Source organism: Cryptomeria japonica, chromosome 5 (genome assembly GCF_030272615.1).
Source record: "Cryptomeria japonica chromosome 5, Sugi_1.0, whole genome shotgun sequence".
Classification (NCBI taxonomy): Eukaryota; Viridiplantae; Streptophyta; class Pinopsida; order Cupressales; family Cupressaceae; genus Cryptomeria; species Cryptomeria japonica.
In genome coordinates, this window is record NC_081409.1 from 22,875,233 (window position 1) to 22,902,092 (window position 26,860).

Here is a 26,860-nt window from a genome sequence, read left to right on the forward strand (position 1 = left end):
TGAGTGTACAGTACTTTGCTGATCAGTCGCCACATTTCAACATCATGTTCTTAGTCGACATGATGATTGCAACATGTTGCGGATGTTCGAGGCATAGTTCTTGAAAGTGTTTTATGTTTGAGGTGCTGATTTAGGTCCATACTATGTCTTAGCTGACATTGTTTTGGTTTGCATATAATATTGTAGCGTGTATGGTTATATCTTTGTAATTTGTAATGTGTGTTGAGTCGACCTTGAAAGATAGGTTGATGATATGTATAACTAAATGTAATACTCATGTGTGAGAGGTATCTGTGTGTGCGAATAATGCTTTGATTTTTCGGAAGCAGTGAAGTAGTGCGAAAGAGCAGAATATGTGTTATGTGCCTAACCGGAACTGTAACCAGGCATTAGGAGATGCTATTTTCTTAGTTCATGATCTTCCAATTGTAATCTGAATATGTTTGTAAGACAGTGAGTCTTCCCTGGGTTGTAACCCTTTGTTGTTTTTGAGCGGTGAGCTCTAGGCAGTGTGCATGAATGCATGTGCATTCCCCATTGTAATATTACATATACTTCTAACAGGATATCATCATATTGTGGGTAGATTCCCATCGTGGTTTTTCCCTTGATTGAGTTTTCCACATAAAAAATCTTGGTGTTATGTGTGTTATTGATGTGGTGTTGATTTATGCTTTCAATGATAATTATCAAGATCTGAAATTGTGTCTGAGTTAAGAAAAGATTTTGAGAAAATTGATTCACCCTCCCCTCTCAATTTTCTGCCTCGTTGCCAACAGATATATGCCATCGTATGTACTCAACCAGATATTGCACATTGAGTGGGAGTAGTGAGCAGGTTCCTTGCAAATCTAGGCAAACAACATTGGGAAGTAGTAAAGTGAATTTTGAGGTATCTTAAGGGTACTAGCCATCATTGTTTATGTTTTGGTAATAATGATGTTGTGCTTAAATGTTACACAGATGCAGATATGCTTGGAGATGTGGACACTAGAAAGTTGACCACTAGTTATCTATATAGTTTTGCAAGTGTTGTAGTATCTTGGGTGTGTAGACTACAAAAAGTAGTAGCCCTTTCAATAATAGGGGCAGAATACATAGCTGCAATAGAAGCTTGCAAAGAGATGTTGTGGATTTAGCGATTCCTAAGAGAGTTGGGAACAAAACAAGACAAATACATTGTATTGTGATAGTCAGAGCGCCATCCATTTAACAAAAAACCCAACATATCATTCAAAGACCAAGCACATTGATCTAAGGTACCATTGGATTTGACAAGTATTAGAAAAAGGGCATCTCAATATGAAAAAAATCCATACAAATGAAAAACCCTGTTGATATGCTCACTAAAAATCTACCAAGAGAGAAACATGATCTATGTAGAAATTTGGTACGTCTGGGGTAATTTGATGACTATAGTTCTATTGACCCCCCTTCATTGGCTTCAAGTGGGAGAATGCTATACATATGACATGTGAAGCAAATGAAGTGGCTTCCAACACCGTCCAAACAGTCACTTTATTTGACTGAATTCTTCATCACCAACTCTGCATTTACTCCCTCAATTGCCCACAATCTAGAATTTTCTAGCAATTTCTGTATGTATGAACTGAAACAATTGTTGTCAACCACTTCTACGGTCCTTCCATTATGACAGAAGTGTGTATAAGCATGTAAAAAGATGTATATATCACTAGCAAATTAATGAATATAGAGGTTTTTTTTTGGCTTTTGGTTCTGTATGCTTTGTTTATGTCTACCCTGTTGTTTTTGTCAATATCATTCATGTTATCACATACATTCTCCGTGTGAATCATAACAGTTCCATGGCAGGAACTAATAACCTTGTCAGCATTTTTATAATTCATGAAATCGTTAAATGTCCAAAATATAACATTGTGAGTTCGTTCAAAGGTTCAAGAACCTATCGAAATATCAAAATGCATTTTATTGGTATTTTTTTTGGTTCCTTGAACCAACCCACCCCCGACATATCACTGGTCAGGCAGTTCAACAGTTTGTGAATTCCCTGAATCACCAACACACAGGGATTTGTTTATATAAACCTACTCTTCTCTGCCTTAGTGATGAGCTTACTCTTCATTGTCTTGCTCATACATCCATATTAGACTATAGTTTCTCTGACCCAAGCCACGTGAATGAAGGAAGCTTACATAAGGATGTGTAATATGTTTCTGGCATTGGATAACGACATGAATGGGTCATTGAGAAAACAAGAACTTTCGGATTATGCTGACGGGGCCCTCACTGATATTCAATATGAATAAGTTTAAAATGAGCATGGTTGTTATCGTATAAGTTAAGGAAAAGGCTCGTCAATTGATTTTGAAAGCTTTCATGACTTTGTTTTGGATACACAGAAAGTCTCAACATATCTCTTTCACTGTCTTGATCTCAATGGCAGAAGATTCCTCACAATGCTAGATATTCATACCATGTTCAAGGATTCGCATTCGAATATTATTTTGCATTCCACATCTTTTGACACTATTGCCTTTTGAAAATAAAAATATATGTGAGTTTTGTCGATTCTTCAATGGTGGATTGAATTTTTTATGTGTCTTTACTGAAATCATTTTATTTTATTTGAATTGGGATTGATTTTGGATGATTTGTATATTGGGAGAAAGTAGACTCCATTTTCATTTTTAGTTTAAACTATTCTAAGATTATATTCAACAATTTATCTCAATTTTTATGCATTAATTTTTATGTTGTATTGAAATAGTGTTTTATCGTGATGCATGTAGGATTTGAGTGTCCATGGAGAAGAAATGAATTGGTAGACATTCCTTGTGTGTTTCACTTGTATCAAGATGAGTATTCATACTTAGGTCCTCAAAGCTACACCTTCATGCCATTGTGATGATACTCCTTGTATATCTCTAGGATCCTTTTGATTGTTGGACCTTGTATCCAATGTGAGATCCATTTCTAGTATGTACATGGGGTTGGTTGAGACCTTGGTGTTTTATGTTCATGCTTATGTCATATGCTACTCTTGTTGATATGTATGCCACATAATGAGGAATACCTCTTATGCTTCTTATGGTGATGATTTCCCTTGAATGTGTTTATGCTTGGCATGGTTGATTATTCTTGTTGGCATGCATGTCATGGTGTCTTATCGTTCTTGTTGTGTAATGGATGTTACAATGGTGTTTTATTGGGTGTTCTTTTTGTAAGCCCTACTCCCCTTGTTTTGCATGAGTATGTGTTCTTGTGCCCAAGTGACTATCTCCTAGCATGGTGTCACAAACCTATAGATGCCAATTGGTTGGGTGGAATAGATACACCATTGGAGATTAAGTAGAGATTCTCTACTCTATACCTTTAGTTTCTCATTATTACGATATGTTGTAAAATATAAAGTTTAAGATATTTGGATCCTCCATTGTAGTTGTAGTAATATTCATTGTATCTTTATGAATTGGAGTGTGATCCTTAGATGTTGGAAAGTATATTTTATCTTGTAATTTTTCTATAAACTCATTTAATTGTTTATTGTAATTTTTGTGAGTAGGATTTGTGAGATGTTTGTTTTTACTACATATTTGTACTTTTATATAATTTATGATGTGGGTTATGTTTCATTTATTTTTAGAATAAAATACTTAAAGAAAATGATTTATTGTTATCATTTGGTATTTTCCACGCCTCTTCTTGTGAGGGTGTTGGTATATTTGTAACATTCAAATCTTAATTGCTATGCATGTTTGTATTAAATTATTATATATTATAATCATGTTTATGGATTTTTGTAAGTGAATATATATTATATTATCATAATGATTGAATTATCTAATATTTATTTCCACCCATCTCAATTTTGGTGTTGAATGAGCATTGCATTTTGTATCAATTTTCTCATATTTGAGCTTTATAGTTCCATTCCTTGCATTAGAAGCTAGTGTAGCCTTATGTATTATTCTTGGGATTTGCTCCTTTGGGGCTCTCTCTTGTGGACAAGTTAATATCCAAATTTTCTTAATTTTTTCTTGAACCATTTCATAATAGGTTTTAAATCAAGAAAGTCATTGCTTGTTGAGTGTGAAATTTGAGCTTGATAGTTTTTTGTGGCTTAGAGCATTTTTGTTTTTTGTCTGTGTTGGGGTGTCAAAATTTTAATGTCTAATACTAGAGTGTTGGGGGTATCATACTTAGGAGTCCAATATCTAGTAGGATTGACAATATTAACCTTGCAATCCTATGACTATGCATATTAACTTTAATATTTAATAGTCAATTATTATTTTATGTAACTCCAAGAGTCATAGAAGAGGAACTTCTATGTTCCAAACAAGGAGAATTTTCTTTGTAATAAATATTATTTTCTAAACACTTTGAATATTCTTTGCAAGGTGACATTGAGTGGGGAAGCCTAATAAGGCAAATAATAGGACATTTAGTCACTTAGAATGAAGTGGAAGAGAATCTCACTATTTATAATGGTGTAAGAAGCATCTATGATAATGTAAGAGGTCTATGAATCATCTTGTACTATGTGTAAGAAGTGGGCATCCTTTATTGGACATAAGGAATTGTTAATTTGTCTTTTAGTGGGTTGTTTTTGTCCTTAAGTAAAGTTGGATGACCAAGCTCATGTAAAAATTAATAATTTTTTAGAGAGATTCTTGTAACTCTCTAAATAACTTCATGAGGTATCTTTTGCATGTAGACCACTTGGCTCATAGATTAATTCCATGGTATTGGAAACCATTTATGGTTTTTGATATATTATTGTTGGCTATGTATTGGAGTTTAGAATAGGAGAAAAATAAGTTGTTTTGCAAGTTGATGAAGTAACAAAGTGATGCAAAACTTTAGAGAGAGAATTTGTATTGATGTAACTCTACTGAAGGATTAATACAAGCTTTGGATCTCTTTGGGTGTGGGGTTTTTTCCTACAAGGGTTTCTCCATGTATACCTTGTGTAATACTTTGCATATCTTGTTTGATTATTTTTATTTTCATCTATGATTTATCATTGTTGTGTAATTGGATGCTTTGAGTTGCAACCTACTTTCACTTGTAAGTTATACATTATTTCTACAATACTAATGCACTATGTATCAAACTTTAGAGAATTCCAATACTAGGGAGTTAGGGAATTTGACATTAGGAAAGTTTGATACTAGTGTATTTTGTATTGGAGTTTGAGAGAACTTTGATATCATTCTTGAGAGATGTTCAATACTATATCAATCTACGGAAGTCTAATGCAATATAGGAACTTTTGGGCATGCAGATATCTTATCAGGGGTCAAAGGTGTGAGTCTTGATAAAAAAACATATACATTTTGTTAGCGGCCTTTTTTGTTTTTTATATCCTAGTTGAATTTGGAGGGTGATGGTATGAGATGATTGGAGGATGGTATGATGTTATGGGGGATTTCTAAATCTTCCCCGTGCTTTTTTTTTTGTATAAATCATGATATTTTATCTCATGATGTTTTTAAGTCTTCCACTTATGTTGACATGGGTTATGAAATTGTGTGTGGCATGAGTGTCATCACATGTTATGACATTTTAAGCATATATTAGTGTTGTGTGGCTTGGTTAATGCCACTTTTGTATTATAAAAAAATTCAAGTTGGTCTATGTTTTATCCTTTAATGTCCTAGGTGTGTGGCTTGGGGGATTACATCAATTCCCTTGATGGATGGGATTATTTGTCACCTATATCTTATTGGTCTCCTTGATATATAGTAATTAGGTGTCACAAATCTTTCAACAAGATATATTCACTTGGTAGTTTTTCTCTTACAATAGGGTTAGTTCTTTAGTTTGCTTCTCTCATCCATGAAACTTTTTAGCTTGACTTGTGCATGTCCAAAGTCTATAAATTGTAGTCCAAAAGAGCAAACATCAAATGGAAAGCGAAAATTCTCATGGCTCTACTCAGACTTATTTTACATCAACTCTAAAGAAACAAGTAGATAGAAAAGGCCAAAAGTATCAATAAAAAGAGAAAATGCACTTTTTGCGTATTCCAAATGATTGAAATAGAGAAACACTTTATTTTAAAATATGAACATATAATAACATTCCACTATAAAAACAAATATTTTAATAACAGACTCATTACAAAATTTCCTTTATGAAAAGAAAGTTGAATTTTTTAATCAAAATAATTAACAAAAATCAAACACTGGAAACTAAATAAAAAACCTTAATTATTTACAAAATCAAAATGCCACCTTTGACCCCATAAAACTTAGAAACCCACTAGTTTATTATATTAGAAATATGGTATTTTCTCTGTAAATAATTTAAAATGCTACTGGCAAAAGTCTTGAAGTTTTTGCAAGAAGCATTCTAAATTACTCTCCTCCATTCAACCATTTTAGCATATGTTATTATGCTGTGCTTACATTAATTTAGTCACTGGAAAAACCGGAAAGGAAGTTTTCAAGCATGTACCTCCTAATCAGGGCAAGCAAAAGTATCTGTAAAAAAGCGTGGAAGTCAGAATACCTAGCAAATCCTATATTCTGTATAAAGGCAACCCTCTGAGATTATCCCAGAAAACTGTACCATCTTTGTTTAGGCAATGGGGGTGGACAAAAAATTCATACACATTGGAGGCTTCACTTTGGTGAGAGCTAAAATAGAGGAAGGGAAAAGCCACAGACCGTCGCCACATATAAGTCCAGATGCCATGGCAGGGACAAGCATGTCCGCCTTTTTACGATTCAGGCGTTGCCATGCATATACAATCACTGTTCCCACACACATATCAATGGCGAAGTAGGCCCCCACAAGGAATGGAACGGCCATAGCCATCGGCAGAGGAATGTACTGAGAAACGCTCTTTCGCACCCGATCTCGAACAGCATTGATCATAAATGCCAAAGCAAAGGCACCGCAACAGATTTGTAAACAATGCTTTGGAAGTGCAGAGAAACCTTCCACCCCTAAAATGGCCATGTTTCTGTAAATGAGAGCATAGGGAGCTTTGTATCCTCCATCAGGGTTCCCCACATCGAATGCGTTGTAGAATAGCCAGAAAACTAGCGGACCCACAACGCATCCCATTACAGTTCCGATCAACTGGCTTGCAAACATGGACCTTGGAGATGAAAGAGTGAGATAACCTGTTTTGAAGTCGTGCATTAGATCTGAAGCTGTGGAGAGAATAGACTTGATGATTCCACAGGCAGCTAAGCCCACCATAACGCCTCCATGATTCTTCCCCGCCCATGCTGCGAAAACGAACAGAGCAACCTTGCCATAATTATATGCCAAGTTCTGATCTGTCAGCCCTGCTCCATATGCATTACAGAATGCCAGAGCAGGGGCGAAAACATAAGCAATGAACACGTAGTACCATTTCATTTGAGGAAACATTTGAGGAATGACCCCAATGGATATTGCGGCCAGGACAACGTAGCCAGATACAGCCACCCAAATCGGTATTGGATCCTTCAGGAACATTTCCTTGCGCCGCTTCTCGTCATATGTAATGGCATCATTTTGATCATTCTCTGTGTCTGGAGAGAGAATTGAGCGTAAGTTTTATGAACCAATGATTTCATATATATGTAAAATTGTCTGGTTACCACTTTCTCTGCTGGAGAAGCAAAGGATATACCTATGCAAAAGAAGAAATGAGGTTTTAACTTACAAGTTTTGCTTCCTGCTAAGATATCTGCCCTTTTCGACCGCTGTATATACATGGTGCTGAGGGTAATGCACATGATCTTAAGGAAATTGTAGAGGCCATCTCCTAGAATGAGGGCAATGCACACAAATACCTGCACATATGTGATGGATTTTGCCCTTAACATTGAAAACAAAATATCCAGGCAATTTCCAGGGGAGGAAACGCTTGTGAATTGAAATGTATAATACCTTGTAACCGTTAAGGCTTTTCATGCTGCTTTCAGGAAGATCTTCAGGGTACCAATTTCCTTTCTGATTCCTGATCAGAGGCCACATAATTCCCCAGGAAGCAACAGCTCCTATAAGCAGGGAAACATTGACGATGTGTGGGCAGATCATCCCTGCTCCCACATATGTCGTACTGAAATCGAAGTAGAAACTGCCATGGAGCAAATATATCAGTGGAAAAGCCTGATATTTTGGAGAAAAAGATTCATGAATACAACAGGGTGTCACAGGATTTACCTTTGCTTCCAGGCTTTCAATCCAAAAACGGGGAAACTTGCAAAACCGCAATTATCTCCACCACTGAAGAACCATTGGAAAAATCCCCAAAGGAAGCTTAAAGTGAAGTACTTTCCAAAGCATGTAACCTGCTTCCTGCAATTGGAATGCTCATCTCTTGAATGTTGGAACGAGGAAACAGTAGCTCAATCTTTGATTTGTCGTGGTACCAAGTACATCCATCAACATATGCCTGTAGTACGAATTAAAGGGTCCTTACCTCACTAATTTAGCACCATGTGGTGTGTGGAAACCATTGATGAGAACCGCTGTTGCTGTACCACTTGGATAAGTTAACTTATGGTCAATGATTAATACCTGCAATCAAATCAGTGATCCAAAACAAACACTGTTAGACAAAGACTTACATGATTCATTTGAAGTTAAGACTCCATTCGTCCAGTTCATAACCTATATCCATACCTTCCTCAGAGGCACCAAAGCTAAAATGCCAATGAATGTAACAACCAAAAGAAACCCAATCATCCAGCCGAGAGCAGGCTCCTTAACAGTATCTGGAGTATTTCCTTCTGTATGAATTCCTGCCTGTTCGTAAGTCCTTCCATTCATGCCCAGCAAATAAGATCCAAATCCTCCTAATTTCCACATTGAACAAATCAGTACTGCACTCCCCTAGTTGTAAATTCTGGTCATAGATAAACAAAGGGAAGAAATGCATAACATTTGGGGAGGATTGATAAAAAATGCATACCACCATATGCAGTGCTATAACAAGCAACAACGCATGTCTGGATGACAGTGTTTTCCTGTCTAGTGAAGGGAACTTTGGATGACCCAATTTTCTCCATTACTTTAGCCAATGCTTTCATGAGAACAAAGGCCAGCAGTCCAGCCGAAACATTCATTGTAGGAACCAGTCCGGTGGTGAGATTGAGCTTCATAACTACGATGCTGAACATAATTCCTATCAGCATGGCCACCAAAAGTCCTCTCAAAGTGATTTGCTCCCTCCATGGGGGCACCTTCCTGCTCTCGAAGATCCCTTCTACACTCAATTCCATCCCAGAATCTGCAACTGTCTCGTCTTTCCCTCCGCCTTCGCGAATCTCTGCTGCCTCAACATCCGAGCTCTTGCTATTCCCAAAGGATCTATAATGCCCATCATCATGCATTTGATCATAACCCATTTGAAGCCCGGATTCTTCTCTGCAGAACTAGTCCTACAAAACTAGTTTGCCTCTGGAAAACAAATTTATTAAAAAGACGCAATCAATTCGGGAAATCTGCACCCACATTAAAGCCTCGGCATGCCCCAACTGTAGCATCTCGGTCAACACACCAATCAATTATATATGGTGGATCTGGACCCACTTCCCCCTCAGATATTTAAGAAGATGCTCTTTGCAGCATACCCACATCCAGATGCTAGGTATGAACCTTATTAATCGACCAGATCCACTGCCAAAGGTCTTCTCCCTCTCGTTCAATGACTCCGCAGAGAATATCAATTATAACATGAGTGGAGTGGGAGAATCTATTATTTGTGTGGTTTATAAAATGGGCTTAACAAGAAAGGACCAAAATGCCAAAGTCAATTAATGGAGCCCGGGGCAGGGGAGGAAGGGTTGCATGATTGATAAAAGTAAAATTGTGTTAAATATAGAATAATTTAGGTCTGTAATGGAGATGGGACAGGAGAGGCTGTTAAAATTCACACGAAAAGTCCTTGGGGACCGCAGCTATGGTAGTACTGGTGATTCTGATTGGTAAAATGGCAGAAGCATCAATTGGAGATGACGTTTGAGGGAATCACAAGGAATAAAATGCCAAACACTGGCTGGATTTCAATTGGAGCGGCAAAACTGAATGGTGTTGATGCTTCCTAACATCTTTCCATTTGTTCAAACATCTGTGGTTTTTCAAAGCGATGTGCACAATTTTCCGGTATACCTAAACCTCCATTTACTACTTCATGCACTTTCATCATTTTCTTCAAGTTAGTACAAACACAATACATTTGGCAAGTAGTACAGAGAGACCTGGTAGTACAAGTTCGTCCTGTTGAAAACTATGTACAACAATTTGGACCCGCAACCGTTGAAATGAACTCAAATGATTTTATTGGCATCAGATTTGATGCACTTTTAAAACGTTATATTTATTTTTCAAATGATTTTAGTTTAGTATGATTTTTTTATAGTTTTAATGTATTTAAGCATTGCTAAAGTGCAATGCATATTTTATATTGAATAATGTGAAAATAAAATATATTAGTTTACATAATAGATGAGTTGATTAGAATCACATTTCTAAAAGTTGATGCAAAAGTCTATGGACAAAAGTGTCACACAATTATAGAGTTAAAATAACCCTAATAAAAAAATTAAAAAACTCATAGTTAGGGGGTTTGTTCCATTTATTTAGGAGATCTTGGTCATTTTGAATGGAAGTTGCTATAAAGAAAATTAATTTATGTATAGATGGTAGGCTCTAGAGTCATGAGATAAACATTCTCATCTTTTGTTGTAGTAATCTCATTGGTGAAGAACTCAAATTTCATAGAAGGTGAAAGGAAATAATTCATTTCCTAAATTAATGATGATTTAATATTTAATGTTAATGAAATTATATATAGAAGAAAAGATTGAAATGTAATTATTAGATTTGAGTAATTGAGATTGAGAGATAAAATAATTAAAGAGGAAACAGGGAGTTGATATGATTTCATATCAATGTTGATATGGACTTTGCAAATTTTTATTGTTACAAAATGCTAAAATTTAAGAGCTAGATACAAAATAGAGATGAAAGACTTGCCATGGAGATGTTCTACGATTTCGATGAATTCTAAGGATATTAATGTAGGGGGCTCCCTTTACATACCCAAATACATGCTCTGATACCACTAATGGAGGGTTAGTCCACCCAACATTCACACATATCATAACAAAGAAATTGCATAGAAATTGCAAGAATATAAATAATTGATTTTTTGTTACTTCAATAGATGAAAAAACAATACTTGGTAATTACAAATCATTAGTCGCATTCGCTTAACATGACCTGCAAAATGGGACTACTACTCAACTCTCAAATAAAGGAGAATTCTTCTCAACTTTCAATTATCACACAACTCTAAATTATCCACTCTGCTCTAGATGATCAAACAACCAACCCAAGTCCCAATTTATAGCATTTGAGTGCCTCTTGGAAATCCCATGCCCCCTCTTGGAGATCAACAAATGGCTATCAAGTAAATCAGCCCATAGCCAATATATGCCTCTTGAACATTGGTGCCTAAGGTGGTATCTCTTCAATTTTCCAAAGCGGGTGTTGAACACACACTAGATGCTGAGAGGGAGGGAAGGGGGTAAATCAACATAGACTAAAATTTATCCACTTGTTAATGCATAAAATATTAAATTTAGATCTCTCGATATAAATAATAGAACAAAGCAATCTTCACACAAGGACACCATGATTTTTATGTGGAAAATCCAAAGAGGGAAAAACCATAGTGATGATCAACTCACAATATATGAAACAAGTATTACATTTTATATTTTAGGCTTACTGCCAAGGGAGCATACTGCCACCTAGACTTGTAGGCTAAGGTGCACTACCCTAGGGCAAGATACAAAGACTTGATGATTGAAGATCACTTCTTTAGAGCAAGATACAATATCACAAAATTACAATGAATCAAATTAGGTGAACTGTTGTAGAAAGAGAATCTCAAATGTTGATAGTATAGTCCTCTTTGTGGCACAAATCTAAATCTATCATACTGACTTTACACACTTCATAAACTTCACATCAATTTTCACATCTCCAGGAAGGACCTACACACATTCATAACATTTTCACACACTCTCTATTCATAATGATTTGTCCTTCATGTATACCCTTTGCAACATAAACATATCAAGTAGGTCAGCTCAATAGGACCTAATAATTTTGAAATGTGTGACAAGGCATAGGTTGTCCTCAAGCACCATACATCATTAACAAAATGGGTTGTTGATTAACCCAACATCATAATTAGCTTTAACAAATGATAACATATCTTGCATGCATTATCCAACACAAGTAGAATAGGTCAAGAGTCACTGCAATCAATGAAATGCACACAATCGACTTCAACCATTAAACTTGCTTATGAAAGACTTATTCTAACACACCCTGGCATCCAAAATATAATGCAGACTACTAGACAAAGCATGTGACCCATAGTCAACCATTCTTAATACATCTCCTGAAGTATTTGATCACTGAAAGTTGATGCACAAGGATTAAATCACTAATATGTCAAATACAATGTAGAATTGATAGATTGTGTAACAATATTATGCAAGAATCATTTACCAAATCACCAACAAACTTGAAATTATTATCATAGATCCAATACAGCATCCTTACCATGTCCCCAAATTTGCACAATCATATCTATTAATGCGAGAGAATGTAGAGCATTATTCTGATTGACCTAAAACTATTTCTCTGTCAAACAAAAATTGAAGGATCAAACCCTTATAACATTTTCTATAGGTGATGTAACCAGCTAAAAATTGGATAGTATACGCATGAGCCATCACCACGTCTAACTTCATATATGCACAATCAAAGAATGTAGTGCGGTGGGGTGCAGAGAAAAACCAACCTGTAGTCATAAGAAAAACTTATTGTCTCAACACTTAAATAATTTTCTTCAAACTCTCGATTATGAAATTGAACCAAAGCTAATATCAAGACATCTACCAAGAAAGCAAACTCCAACAAAAGTGTCTTCAACAAGACCATGAGAATCCATACATACCATAAACTCCGGATTGATATACCAACTGATAAAAATCTGAATTATCTTTTGCATCATTCATAAATTTGTCAAGGAACAAATTTTCTCAAATATCTCCACCTTATCATCACCTGATACATCAGTATCCATAGTGAATTTTTCATCTAACCAATTCAGGGACAATATATATTGCCAAACATCAGTATTGGCATGAATGACAACACATATCAAAAACATTCTCTTCAACAAGTCTCCAACAATCTCTCCCTTTGTCATTGATGGCAAAACTATATACATATCTACAAATATCTGTATAAAATGCCCCTTAGTTGATATATCTCCCCCTTTGACATCAAGGCCAAAGGGCATAATATATACACCAATCAAAAACATAACTATACATAATCCCCCTAACAATTTGTGCATTCATTTCAAAATTCTCCCCCTTGGATGGAGAGCTCTAAAAAAAAAATGATACAAAAATCTTCAACTATACACCAAAATTTGTCTTATTTATACCTTAGTAGCTTCTTTGGAAGATACAATACCTTTATACTACACCTTAAGCTCTACTAGTGTGGTAACCCATCAAGGTTTTTCCAATAAAATAATTCTTTTTAAATGACATTCAAATTGTAGATAAAAGTCCTCAGTTGTATCAACATTATCAAAAACCTTCATTTTCTTAAGCTCTTGAAAAGATTTTCTCAAGATACAAATAATGGTCTTCAACTTTTTTAGAAATAGTAATCAAATCATCTTGATATTGTTGGTATTATGGATGTGTTGTATTGGTTTTGTCATTGATGTCAACACTTATTAGCACTTATCTTTCTGGAGATCTTTGGTTATGTTCACCGGCATGTTTAGTGACTTATGCACAGTCACCGATACTTGGTTCACCGACAGGTTATATTATTCACTGACACTGAGGATGACTTGTTATCATCTGGAGATTACTTGGTTATGTCGAAGACATGGTTTGGACACTTGGTTTTGGTGATTTGGTTATTGGTCTAATCGAGTTGGCATATTTGTTGTTACCGGCAAATTGGTCTAGGTTATGGACCGGCATGCGTTATCTATTCCAGATCAACACGACACATTATGGAGATGATTTATTGATTGGTTATTATTGTAAATGCATTGAGCCGAAATGATGCATCGCATATTGATTCATTTATAATTGATTTAATTGTAATATTCTTAGTGAGCTGACCTACACATTTGGTCTTAGGTTTTGGTATATATGTAAAATGTCATTTGTGAGATTATGTGGTAGAGGAATGTAATAAGGTATATGCGAATATAAGAAGAGCTACTCACACAGACATCATTTGAAGAATCAAGGAAGGTTTGAAGAAGACAATCAAAGCTTAACCGGTACTGAATCCAGCATATGAAAATGCTACTTTGAGCAGTACATTATCATTGGATTTAACCATCCAATTGTAGTCAATGTGACTCCCATCTTGTGATTGAGCAGCGAGCTTTAGGCAGTTGGCCTTTCTGCATGTGCAGACCCCATTTGTATACACATACTATCTGCAGTAGTATCATTTGATTGTGGGTAAGGTTTCCCATCGTGGTTTTTCCCCTTACAGGGTTTCCACGTACAAATATCTATGTTATGTGTTGTGGATATTATTTGCCTTTCTGTTTCATGCATTAAACTTTACTAGTACTGTTATTAACTATTAAACTGTCAACCAACATTAAGTTTGGTTTACCGATATTATGCATCAAGTTTGATTAAGTTATATTTGGGATGAAATTAATAGACAACTGATTCACCCCCCCCCCATCTTAGTTGCCTTTGGGTCCTAACAATTGGTATCAGAGCTAAGTCCTCTTTTTGCAGAAGTTTAACAGCTTGAGGAGATTCTATGGCAACTAACTATTTCAGGAAGGACAGTTTGAAACTTGATGGAACTAACTATGGTATATGGAAGATCAGAATGGAGACACATCTAAATTGTATTGGAAGAGACATATGGTATGTTACAAAGAATGGATATGTTGATCCTACACAAAGTCAACCTAATCCACCAAACTTGGCTAAAGATCAGGAGAATGATTGCAAAGCAAGAGAAGCACTTTTGAGCGCATCGTCAGATCAACAAATCATGGGATTATCAGACCGATCTACTGCTAAAGCTATTTGGGATAAATTGGAGACATTAAATGAAGGTGATACCACTGCCAAAATTGCGAAATCGAAATGCTTCTGGGTCAGGTATGAAAATCTTGAAATGGAAGAAGATGAAAGAATTTTTGCTTTTATGGAAAGAGTTAATGAAATTGTTTTAGGTATACAATGTTGTGGAGGATCCTTAAGTGAAGATGAGATTTTTTCTAAAGTTTTAAGAGCATTGCCACCAGCATACAAAATGAAAGTAACTATTATTAATGAATCGATAACAATGCCTAATTCATCAGTCTCTAGAGATACTTTGGTTGGAAAACATTCAGCTTTTGAACTTGAGGAATTTGGTCCCTTTGCTACAATTAAGATAGTTTTAGCTTTCAAAGCATCATCATCATCATCTAAGAAATCTGATTGGAAAGCACTTTATGCAAGAGAACTTGAAGACATCAGAAAGGAAAATGAAGAACTTGAAGAGCTTGAACCACTATTTGCAAGAAAAATGCCTAAAGGTCCAGTTGGAAGTAAGTATGAAGGTAAAGCACCATTTAAATGTTTTAACTGTAATAAAATTGGTCATATGGCATGTAGGTGTCCTGATAGACATGCAAGATTGAGAGAAGAAGCTAAAAGAACATATAAGCCTAACCCTGAATATCAGAGATACAGATTTAAGAAGAATAGAGACAAATCATGTTACTATGCTAATGAAGGAGTTACTGATCATTCCGATGACGAACCGACAGACAATGGAAAAGATTTTGTTGCAATAATAGAAGATCAACCGACACCTACTGTACAACCAGTAGAGTAGGCCCTGGCAGCTAAAATTGAAGAAAAGGATGAATGGATCATTGATTCTGGATGTTCACATCATATGACTGGTGATAAAAGTAAATTCTTAACCTTTCAGGAATACAATGGAGGTCTAGTAAGATTTGGGGATGATAAAGTTTGTTTAATCAGAGGAAAATGCACTATATCTTTTGATGGTAAGCACAATACTGACAACGTTTATTATGTTGAAGGTTTGAAGCATAATCTTTTGAGTGTTGGTCAATTAGTTGAAAAGGGATTTCAGTTACAATTCAAGAATGGTAAATGCAAAATCATGAATAGAACTGGTTTGGAAATTGCAACCGGTAATCAGACTAGAGGTAATATCTTTCATTTGAATAACAATGAGAAGACATGCTTGATTGCACATATTGATGAAAGTTGGTTATGACATAAGAGACTTTGTCATGTGAATTTTGATTGCATTGTAAAGATCGGTACAACTAAGGCAGTAAGGGATTTACCTAATATTGTAAAACCTCACAATCCAGTATGTAAGGAATGTCAATTTGGAAAGCAAGTTAGAACAACTTTTAAGAGTATTCTAGAGAAATCCAATAATGTTCTCGATTTAATTCATATTAATTTATGTGGTTCGGCAAGAACTAGAAGTCTACAAGGAGATAGATATTTCATGCTAATCATTGATGATTATTCTAGAATGTGTTGGGTTACTTTTCTCAGGGAGAAATCAAAAGCTTTTGGGAAATTCAAACTATTCAAGGAAATGGTAGAGAATGAAACCTGTAAGAAAATCAATTGCTTAAGATCAGATCAAGGAGGTGAATTCACATCTAAGGAATTTAATACATTTTGTGAAGTTAATGGAATCAGAAGACAGTTATCAGCACCTCAGACACCCCAGCAGAATGGAGTTGTGGAAAGGAAGAACATAACTATTATGGATGCAACTAGAAGCATGATATCAGAAGCAAACCTACCTCATGTGTATTGGAGAGAAGCAATGAATACAACGGTTTACACATTCAACAGAGTTCACATCAAAGGTGAAACTGGTAAGAGCCCTCATGAACTATGGTTTGGTAATACTCCCACTCTTAAATATTTTAGAATATTTGGAAGCAAATGTTATATTAGGAGAGATGAGTATATTGGTAAATTTGATCCTAGAAGTGATGGAGGAATATTTATTGGTTATTCATCTAAGAGCAAGGCATATAGATGTTTTAATAAAAGATTGCAGAAAATCATTGAGAGTGCAAATGTGAAGATTGATGAATAGTTTAGAAGGGATTCAAGGTCTATGGACCCTGATCCGATAGTTGAGATGATCATAAATGAACCTACTCTGAGTGCACCGATACAAAATGTTGATCTAGTCACACCGGCATCATCTGAGAATTCCATAGTGACTGAAGAACAATTGCAAGTGAATACACCCAGGTATGTAAGATTGAATCACTCTGAAAGTCAGATAATTGGGAATACGTATCAAGGAGTTATGACAAGAGGAAGACTGGCAAATGAAGAGGTATGCTTAATTTCTCAAATTGAACCAGCAACTATTTTTGAGGCATGTGAAGATAAACATTGGATTAAGGCTATGGAAGATGAATTGGAACAAATTGAAAATAATAACACATGGACATTGGTTCCCGGCCTAAAAACAAAAATGTAATTGGAACTAAATGGGTATTCAGAAATAAACTTAATGAATATGGTAAGGTAATCAGAAACAAAGCAAGATTAGTGTGTAAGGGATATTCACAGAAAGAGGGAATTGATTACAATGAAACCTTTGCACCGGTAGCTAGAATTGAGGCAGTCAGACTATTTCTTGCATTTGCAGCACACAATAACTATAAAGTATATCAAATGGATGTTAAATGTACATTTCTGAATGGTGATCTTGAAGAGGAAGTTTATATTGAACAACCTGATGGATTTTCTTTGACAAATGACAAAGATATGGTTTGTTGGTTAAGGAAAGCTTTATATGGATTGAAGCAAGCTCCTAGAGCTTGGTATGCTAGATTGGACAAATATCTTTTGAAGCTTGGTTACACTAAAGGTAATGCTGACAACAACCTATATTTCAAAGTGACTAATGATGACATCTTGGTTATTGAAGTTTTTGTTGATGATATCATTTTTGGAGGAGAAGATGGATTGTGCAAGGATTTTGCTAATAAGATGCAGGAAGAATTTGAAATGTCTATGATTGGGGAGACAAAATTCTTTTTAGGATTGCAGATTTCACAAACTGATAAAGGAATATTTATATGTCAATGAAAGTACTTGAAGGAACTACTGAATAAATTTGGTATGGAAAACTCTAAACCGGTAAGTACTCCTATGACTACAACTGATAAACTATCATTGAAGGATGATTCAACCCCTGCTAATCCGACAAGATATAAATCTATGATTCAAGGTTTACTGTATTTGACACGAACAAGACCTGATATTATGAATGCAGTATGCATTGTTTCAGGATTTCAGAGTAATCCTAAGGAAAATCATGAATCAACAGTGAAAAGGATTTTCCGATAGCTACAAGGCACAACAAATATTGGTTTATGGTATCCTAAAGATGAAAATTTTGATTTATGTGCATACACATATGCAAATTGGGAAGGAGATGTAGATGATGGAAAGAGCACCATCGACAAAGCATTCTTTCTTAGTAGCAGATTGATTTCATGGTTGAGCAAGAAACAGAGTTGTACATCATTATCAACAACAGAATCAGAATATGTTGCAGCAACAACTAATTGTACTTAGGTATTATGGATTAAACAAATGTTGAAGGACATAAAGGTAACATGCAAAGAGCCTATAATTATTTACTGTGATAATATGGCAGCAATTGATATATCTAAGAATCTGGTATTTCACTCTAAAACTAAACATGTTTCTATCAAATTCAATTTTCTGAAAGAGAATGTTGAAGAAAAAGAAGTGAAATTGGTTTATGTGAATACTAAACAGAAGATTGCAGATATCTTTACTAAGCCTTTGCCTAAGGAAACTTTTGAATATCTCAGAGAGCAGCTTGGGGTAATACCCTCACCGGTAGAGACTTAGATAGTTGGAGATTGACATCAAACCGACAGAAATTTACAGAGAAACCTTTTTATGGCTTTGATGAAGGAGAGATACTTCTCAGGGGGAGTAGTTGGTATTTGTAATTAGTTCTATGAACTGGTTGTATCTGGTGTTTGTATTGCTTTAGCATTTGATGTCAAAGGGGGAGAGATATTTATGGAAAAACACATTATCTTTTGGGGAGAGATTACTCATTGGGGTAGATATATTTTGTATTTTGTTTTCTAGTAATTGATCTATTCTGGAGATTGATTGGTTTTTGGTTTTTGGCATTTTTGCTTTGGCACTTAGATGGTTTTTCCATCTTGTGTTGCCATCAATGCCAAAGGGGGAGATTGTTGGTATTATGGATGTGTTGTATTGATTTTTTCATTGATGTCAACACTTATCAACACTTATCTTTCTCGAGATCTTTGGTTATGTTCACTGGAATGTTTAGTGACTTATGCACAGTCACCAGTATTTGGTTCACTGGCAGGTTATATTGTTCACCGGCACTGAGGATGACTTGTTATCATCTGGAGATTACTTGGTTATGTCGAAGACATGGTTTGGACACTTGGTTTTGGTGATTTAGTTATTGGTCTAATCGAGTTGGCATGTTTGTTGTTACTGGCAAATTGGTCTAGGTTATGGACCGGCATGCGTTATCTATTCCAAATTAGCACAAGACATTATGGAGATGATTTATTGATTGGTTATTATTGTAAATGCATTGAGCCAACATGATGCATCACATATTGATTCATGTATAATTGATTTAATTGTAATATTCTTAGTGAGTCGACCTACACATTTGGTCTTAGGTTTTGGTATATATGTAAGATCTCATTTGTGAGATTATGTGGTAGAGGAATGTAATAAGGTATATGCGAATATAAGCACAGCTACTCACGCAAACATCATTTGAAGATTCAAGGAAGGTTTGAAGAAGACAATCAGAGCTTAACCGGTATTGAATCCAGCATATGAAGATGCTACTTTGAGTAGTACATTATCATTGGATTTAACTATCCAATTGTAGTCAATGTGACTCCCATCTTGTGATTGAGCAGTGAGCTCTAGGAAGTTGGTCTTTCTGCATGTGCAGACCCCATTTGTACACACATACTATCTGCAGCAGTATCATCTAATTGTGGGTAAGGTTTTCCACCGTGGTTTTTCCCCTTATAGGGTTTCCACGTACAAATATCTGTGTTATGTGTTGTGGATATTATTTGCCTTTATGTTTCATGCATTAAACTTTACCGGTATTGTTATTAACTGTTAAACTGTCAACCGACATTAAGTTTGGTTTACCGGTATTATGCATCAAGTTTGATTAAGTTATATTTGGGATTAAATTAATAGACAACTGATTCACCCCCCCCCCCACCTCAGTTGCCTTCGGGTCCTAACAGATATACCACCATGTAAAGACGTAATTAACATTCTAATTTCAATAATAAAATGTAATACTCTTTATTCTTAAATAAACTTATAATTCCTTAAATAAGTCTAGTTACTTCCAATATTTCATCCTTAGTTCTAAATGATCATTTCCAATGATATCATTATAAACACAAGATTGCTATAAGGAGATATATATTCTTTATTCAATAAGAAAGTGTAGTAGTATCTCACTCATATCTACATATTATACTTAGGCCTTTCAAATGCCTTAAGTTCATATAACAAGATAAATATAAAGTAAAGGATGAGATGCGTTCTTTGATCTACAATCCAAGATATCTTCAATGCAATCTTTAGAATGAAGACGAGAACAAGATTTAGGTGCTTTTTCCACCCAACCTTGAAGCTTACACTTCCTCGGAATTCTTGGTCAATCAAGAATACCCGACCTTGCATGAATTGCTTAGCAAAAATAATTCGATAGACAAGATGGAATCTGGTGCGTGCCTAGAATGATACATGCATTTTCAATTTTCTAATTCCATTAAGAAACAAGCAAGTTCAATCAAGGATATGGTAGATAGCATAAATAAATCCTGTAGACACCTAAAATTGTCCAGTCTAATTAAATAAATATCTTTATTTATTTAATTACTTTAGCCTAATTCCTCTATTAATTAAATAAATCTTTATTTATTTAATTCATTCATTTATCCTCTTCTAGCCTTATTTCTCATTTAAATAAATACGTTTATTTATTTAAATTATCCTTTTCTTAAATTAAATAAATATCTTATTTATTTAATTGATCCCACTTCTTCTATTAATTAAATAAATCTTTATTTATTTAATTAATTCATTAACCTTTTCTACCTATGACACATGCCATTCATCTCTTAATTCATACACTACCTACCCTTTCATTATTTTATTATTTCTTTTACCTACCCTCTAATCATAGCTGACCTCTTTTACACCTCTCAATCTTATCCCTCCATTTCATATAGTGTCTTCTATATAAAGAGATGCTTCCTTCATTAACTCACTCACTATGCATTCAACCTCGACTATGCTTCGAACTTGCATATGCAATCAAGCCTACTTGCAACCACATTTCCGTTCTTTGTTGAGCTCTTGTGCACATAAAATCTGAGAGCCAATATATCAAGCAAGATCAATGGAGATAGGAAGAATGGAGATTCAAACCCTATTGGACATGTGATGGTATAATCTTTGTGATTTCATTTGATTTGCATTGTCTTAGGTAATCTTCATATGTTATGGTGAATCTTTGTTGTTGTTAGGCTAGGGTTTTGTGATTGAATTCATTTAGCCTTTCAATATTGTTATTATCCATTTTCACCATATACATTTTGGCACGCTCGGTGGGATATGGATTTCTGTTAGATCTGTATTTTTTGCAGATTTTTCTAACCCTATATTGTTGTTTTGTAAAACAATTTGGAGAATAACCTTGTGCAGCTAGGGTTTTGGACACAAAATCAAGATCTTGGAGAGATTTGATCATATCTCACAAACGACTTGGAATTTTTGTGCAAATTGTTTTTTTCAAGTTGAAGACAGTATCAAGAGCTCGCAATCCAAAATTTAGAATTTTTGGAGCACAGTTTCATTTTCTATGAATTTTTTATGATTTTTAATAAAAAATTAATTTTGAGAGAAAATGAGCGAATTTTTTGGATTTTCTTACATTTTTGGAAATCTTTAATAATTATACATAGGATCTGTTCTTTGTGATTTTAATTTTTATGCAAAATATTTCCTAAAAATTTGGATCTTTAAAAATTAGGGTTTTTCCTTATTTTGATCATATCTTACAAACAGCTTTGAATTTTGGCATCAAATTTGTTTTTCAATTTAGGAAAAATATTAGAAGGTTTCAGTAAAAATTTCAGATTTTTTGGATAAAATTTTCATTTTATATGAATTTTTTATGAGTTTTCATAAAAAATTAATTTTGAGAGAAAATTAGCAAATTTTTTGGATTTTCTTAAATTTTTGGAAATCTCTTAGAATTATACACATGATCTGTTCTTTGTGATTTTAAATTTGATTCAAAATCATTCCTCAAAAATTGGATCTTTGAAAATTAGGGTTTTGCATTATTTTACTCATATCTCACAAACTGCTTGGATTTGTTGCAGCAATTTTTTTATGCAAGTTTGGAAGACCATTAGGACTCTCCAGTAAAAATTTTAATTTTTTTGGATTTTCTTACATTTCTAGAAATCTCTTAAAATTTTACAGATGGTCTTTTTTACGATGAATCAAATATTTGAATTGGTCAACAAAATGCATTGTTGAAGGCCCCTATTTCACGAAGTCTTTTGGATCTAAAATTTACCTAACTTGTGTGCTTGCAGGAAGGGGTGATCATTTGAGACAATCCAAACTACTAACAAATCTTTGTTGCAGGACCTTGGCAAGGGTTTTTGATCTTTATTGTGTGCCTTGTTCTCATAGACTAGCAAACACTTCAATTGGTGCACTAAAATTGAACCATTGTCTTTTGTGCCTTGAGCAATAGGCTCTTTTTGTTTCATATTGTCTCCCTGTGTGGTCATTAGGACTACTAGTGAGGAGAGAATGACCCAAGTGGTAGTGAGGAAACCCACCTCTTCCGAACCACTATAAACAACTGTATTCATGGTGAAAACTATGGATAACGTATGCTGATTAGTTCATACCGACACTATGTCTCCCCATAAACCCGTTTGATCAAATTTATTTGATCAGTTGTAGGGCGTAACCCCTACCGGTTGGGAGCCTTCTGTATTTACAGAGCTGAAAGTGTCGCATGTATGGCCACACGAGCAGATGCCCTTACTAGCACCTTTTTGTTTTAGAAGCCAAAATCCTTCTAGTTGTTGGGGCAGGAGGTTGGACCTTTGGTAGCGGCCCACACACATACGGTTCTTAGTAGAGATACAAAGTTCACCATGAGGAGTTTTCGTGGGGACTGATGCTTGGCTGCCCCAAGAAGTGAGTGCCGAGGGTGGAGCCAGTGGGGTCAAGCATCTAAGTGTCCGCTCTGAATAGTGTAGCCTCAAGGGAAACTCCATGTGGGATCAACAACTATTGTCCTGGCCAACCATAAGAATTGTGCTCATCTTATTTTGAACTATCAAACATTCAAGACCAAACATTAAAACATTGTGTCTTTTGTGTCTTCAAGTATATGCAAAACAATTTTACATCAAACAACACACTTTTCTTGGAGTCATTTTGAGTCTAAACACTTGCAAACATTGAGTCCTCATCAACATTGTGTCCTCTTGTCATGAAAAACAGTCAAACAAATTTATATTTGGTCACAACAACAACTTCACAAATTGAAAAAATTGCACTCACATTGCTTTACACCTTACATTACATTCACATTTGTCTAAAATTGAGTCAAAAGGTCACTTGCTTGTCCTCATCATACTTTGTCAACACACTACATACAACAACATTTTGCTAAGTGGTCCCTCATCAAGGTCTATCACCTTTGGGTCTCATTTGGTCTTACTTAGAGTCAAGGTCAACTTACCTCATCAAGAAAAACTATCATCTCTTTGGAAGTCACACCTACTCTACTACATACATACTTGGTCTTACATTTTGGACATTGCAAGTACACCTCAGATTCATTTACATTCCATCCAACTCTTGGTCTTCCATACTCTTTCCATTTTCATCTAGTCTCACACATCTTGGTCAATACCTAGTTCATGGTTGAAACTTGTTCCCAAAAATCTAGGAGAGAAACTAAAGAGGCTCAAGAGTCCGCAAACATGAGTTCTTATGAGTATGACAATGATATCTTTTTCAATTCTGATCATACTATATTACCTGACATGGATGCTTATAGAAACATTCCAAATGTTGAGAACATGGACACTAAAAACAACAATGATACACACAATGACAATATGGACAACATTTCAATACATTCAGTAGAAGTGGAAGACTCCATTATGGATCCCCATTTCAATCAATTGGTTGAGGAAATAATGAGGAGAGATAGACAATACTTCTTACAAGTGATGGCACAAAGTGGAGCCAAGATTCCTCATGATTTTGACATGTCTCAAATAACAGAAAATTGACCTTTGCAAAAATCTCACTCCAACATGCATCAAAGGAGGCCTAATAGTGGAGGCAATAGAGGACCACATCTTGTGCCTAAATCACCATCATCTTTGTTTCAAAAACCAAAGGTCCCATACACACATGGTCAAGCATATGATACTCACCTTTGCAGACCATTATGGAAGTCTTATGCAGAAAAATATGCTCAATCACATACCAATGCTAAGGATCAACCACCAAGGCAATTGGATATACAAAGGCATGCTCAAAATTTGGACACAAGGAAACCCTGCATCAAATTTGGGGGCAACACACTAGAACAAACTCATGACATTCCTGTAGAGTATGGTATACATGGACATAGTAGATATGTCATTCCTCAACATGACTCTATACCAAGTGGTCCATATACGCAACACCATTATAGACCTCCTCCATATGAACATGTGTATGATCAATATCATCGATATATGCAACATGCTCCTCCTCCATCCGGTGGTTCAGGCATGGGGTATGGTCCAAGAAGTCGGTCTCCACCAAATAACAATTGGGAGCAACAAATCAGGGACTTACAAAAGAAAATGGAGGACATAAATACACCGAAGCCAACATACACAATGAGAGACATATGTCCTTATCCATTTGACAAGAGTATTCCAATGCCTCCTTTTCCTACACACTTTGTGACACCTAAGTTTGATAAGTATAGAGGAAAAGGGGATCCTAAGGCACACATAAGACAATTTTTCACAGCTTGCATTGAGGTAGCAGCAGAAGAGACATATTTGATGAGATTATTCCCATAGAGCTTAGGTGATCAAGCTATGGAATGGTTCTCCCAACTTCCACCTGGAATTAAGTCATGGGGTGATTTAGCAGAGGCATTTATCCAACATTTCTCATACAACATAGAGACAGACATATTAGTCACTACTGTGTGCAACACCAAGCAAAAAGATGGAGAGTCTTTTTCATCATTTTTACAAAGATGGAAGAATCTAGCCAATAGATGCTCTTGTGAAATTCCACAAAAACAAATGGTAGAAATGTTCACCCAAAATGTTAACAAAGACATTGGCTATGATCTAAGAAAAGCTTGTTTGTCCACTTTCAAGGACGTCATTGAAAAAGGCTTAGCGACAGAAAAGGTCCTAATTGAACAAGGAGTAATTAAAATATTCAAAGAAAACAAAGAGGACTTTAAAGGAAAAGATAAGCCAAGATTTTGGAGCAAAAACAAGAACACAGTCAATGATGGTGTTATTGATGCCAATACGGTACGACCAAAAATCATTTTTTCTGGATCAAGCTCTACAAACAATCAAGTGAATACTCAAACAACTTCAAAGTCACGAAGGAAGTACACTCCTTTGGGAGAACCACTTGAGTCAGTTTTCAAGAAGCTAGTGGCAAACAAAGTAATCACTATTCCACATTTTCCTCCATATGAACCAAAGGTTAAACCAAATTGGTGGAATGATGATGAGTATTGTGAGTTTCATAAGAGCAAGGGTCATAAAACAGGAAACTGTCATCGACTGAAAAACATCATACAAGATCTTATTGATAGAGGTGACATTGAAATTGAAGGACACTCATCCAACCAAGAACATGAAATGTTTAAGGAACCATTCCCAAAGCATGACAAGGGAAAAGCCAAAGCCACAGATGACCAGACCAACTATACCAGAGCATCTTATAACTATGATTCAACTATCAATCACATTTCAATGGACAATTATGTCTCTACCATTATCATCAAGGACAAAACACCTGAGAATTCTACCCAAAGACCCAAAATTGTCCTAAAAGGCGTTGTATCTTCTTCCAAACCTACCTTTGAATGTAATGTCACAACTCGTCGAGGTAAATTCACTTTGCAAGGTGCTTCAGCCAAAAACACCACTTCCTCATCAACCAAGCCTAAGTATGACCTTGTAGAATGGTTAGGGAAGACACTCGCCCTCATCTCCATCCTTGAGCTCTTACGCATATCCCCCGCACATAAAGCCATTCTTGATAAAATCTTGAGAGACACTGTTGTCCCTACTGATCTGAATGCGGACCAATTTCAAGCCATGGTGGGATACCTTTCCATTCCACACTCCCTTACATTCATAGAAGTCGATGACGCCTTTGTAAGTCAGCCACATAACACACCTTTACACATTGAAGCCTTCATACAAAAACATCAAATAAAACGAGTTCTGATAGATGGAGGAGCAGGTCTAAACATTTGTACATTGAGCACTATTAAACAATTGGGATATTCTGATAAAGCTGTGAATTCCACAAACAAAATTACCATCAAAGCATATGATGATGAAGAGCGTTCATCCAAAGGCACAGTCACCTTACCTCTCAGAGTTGGGCCA

The 26,860-nt window shown here is 35.4% G+C and overlaps 1 protein-coding gene across 1 annotated transcript; it reads right to left on the reverse strand.

The window, feature by feature from the left end:
• Positions 1-6,485: 6,485 nt before the first annotated feature.
• Positions 6,486-10,040, reverse strand: LOC131052897 (metal-nicotianamine transporter YSL3). The gene is made up of 7 exons (XM_057987538.2): positions 8,903-10,040; positions 8,614-8,786; positions 8,411-8,508; positions 8,152-8,286; positions 7,876-8,065; positions 7,649-7,778; positions 6,486-7,514 (listed from the first exon to the last, which is right to left on the reverse strand). The coding sequence occupies exons 1-7, from the start codon at positions 9,336-9,338 to the stop codon at positions 6,568-6,570; spliced, it is 2,109 nt and encodes a 702-aa protein (XP_057843521.2). The 5' UTR covers positions 9,339-10,040; the 3' UTR covers positions 6,486-6,567.
• Positions 10,041-26,860: the final 16,820 nt, after the last annotated feature.

What these genes read in the sequence shown, in the direction of transcription:
- LOC131052897 (XM_057987538.2), bottom strand. Translation starts at nt 9,338, where the DNA reads ATGGGTTATGATCAAATGCATGATGATGGGCATTATAGATCCTTTGGG. An exon ending in CTTTGGTGCCTCTGAGGAAG is followed by an intron (nt 8,509 to 8,613) that starts GTATGGATATAG and finishes ATTTGATTGCAG; the next exon opens with GTATTAATCATTGACCATAA. An exon ending in AAAGCCTTAACGGTTACAAG is followed by an intron (nt 7,779 to 7,875) that starts GTATTATACATT and finishes ACATATGTGCAG; the next exon opens with GTATTTGTGTGCATTGCCCT.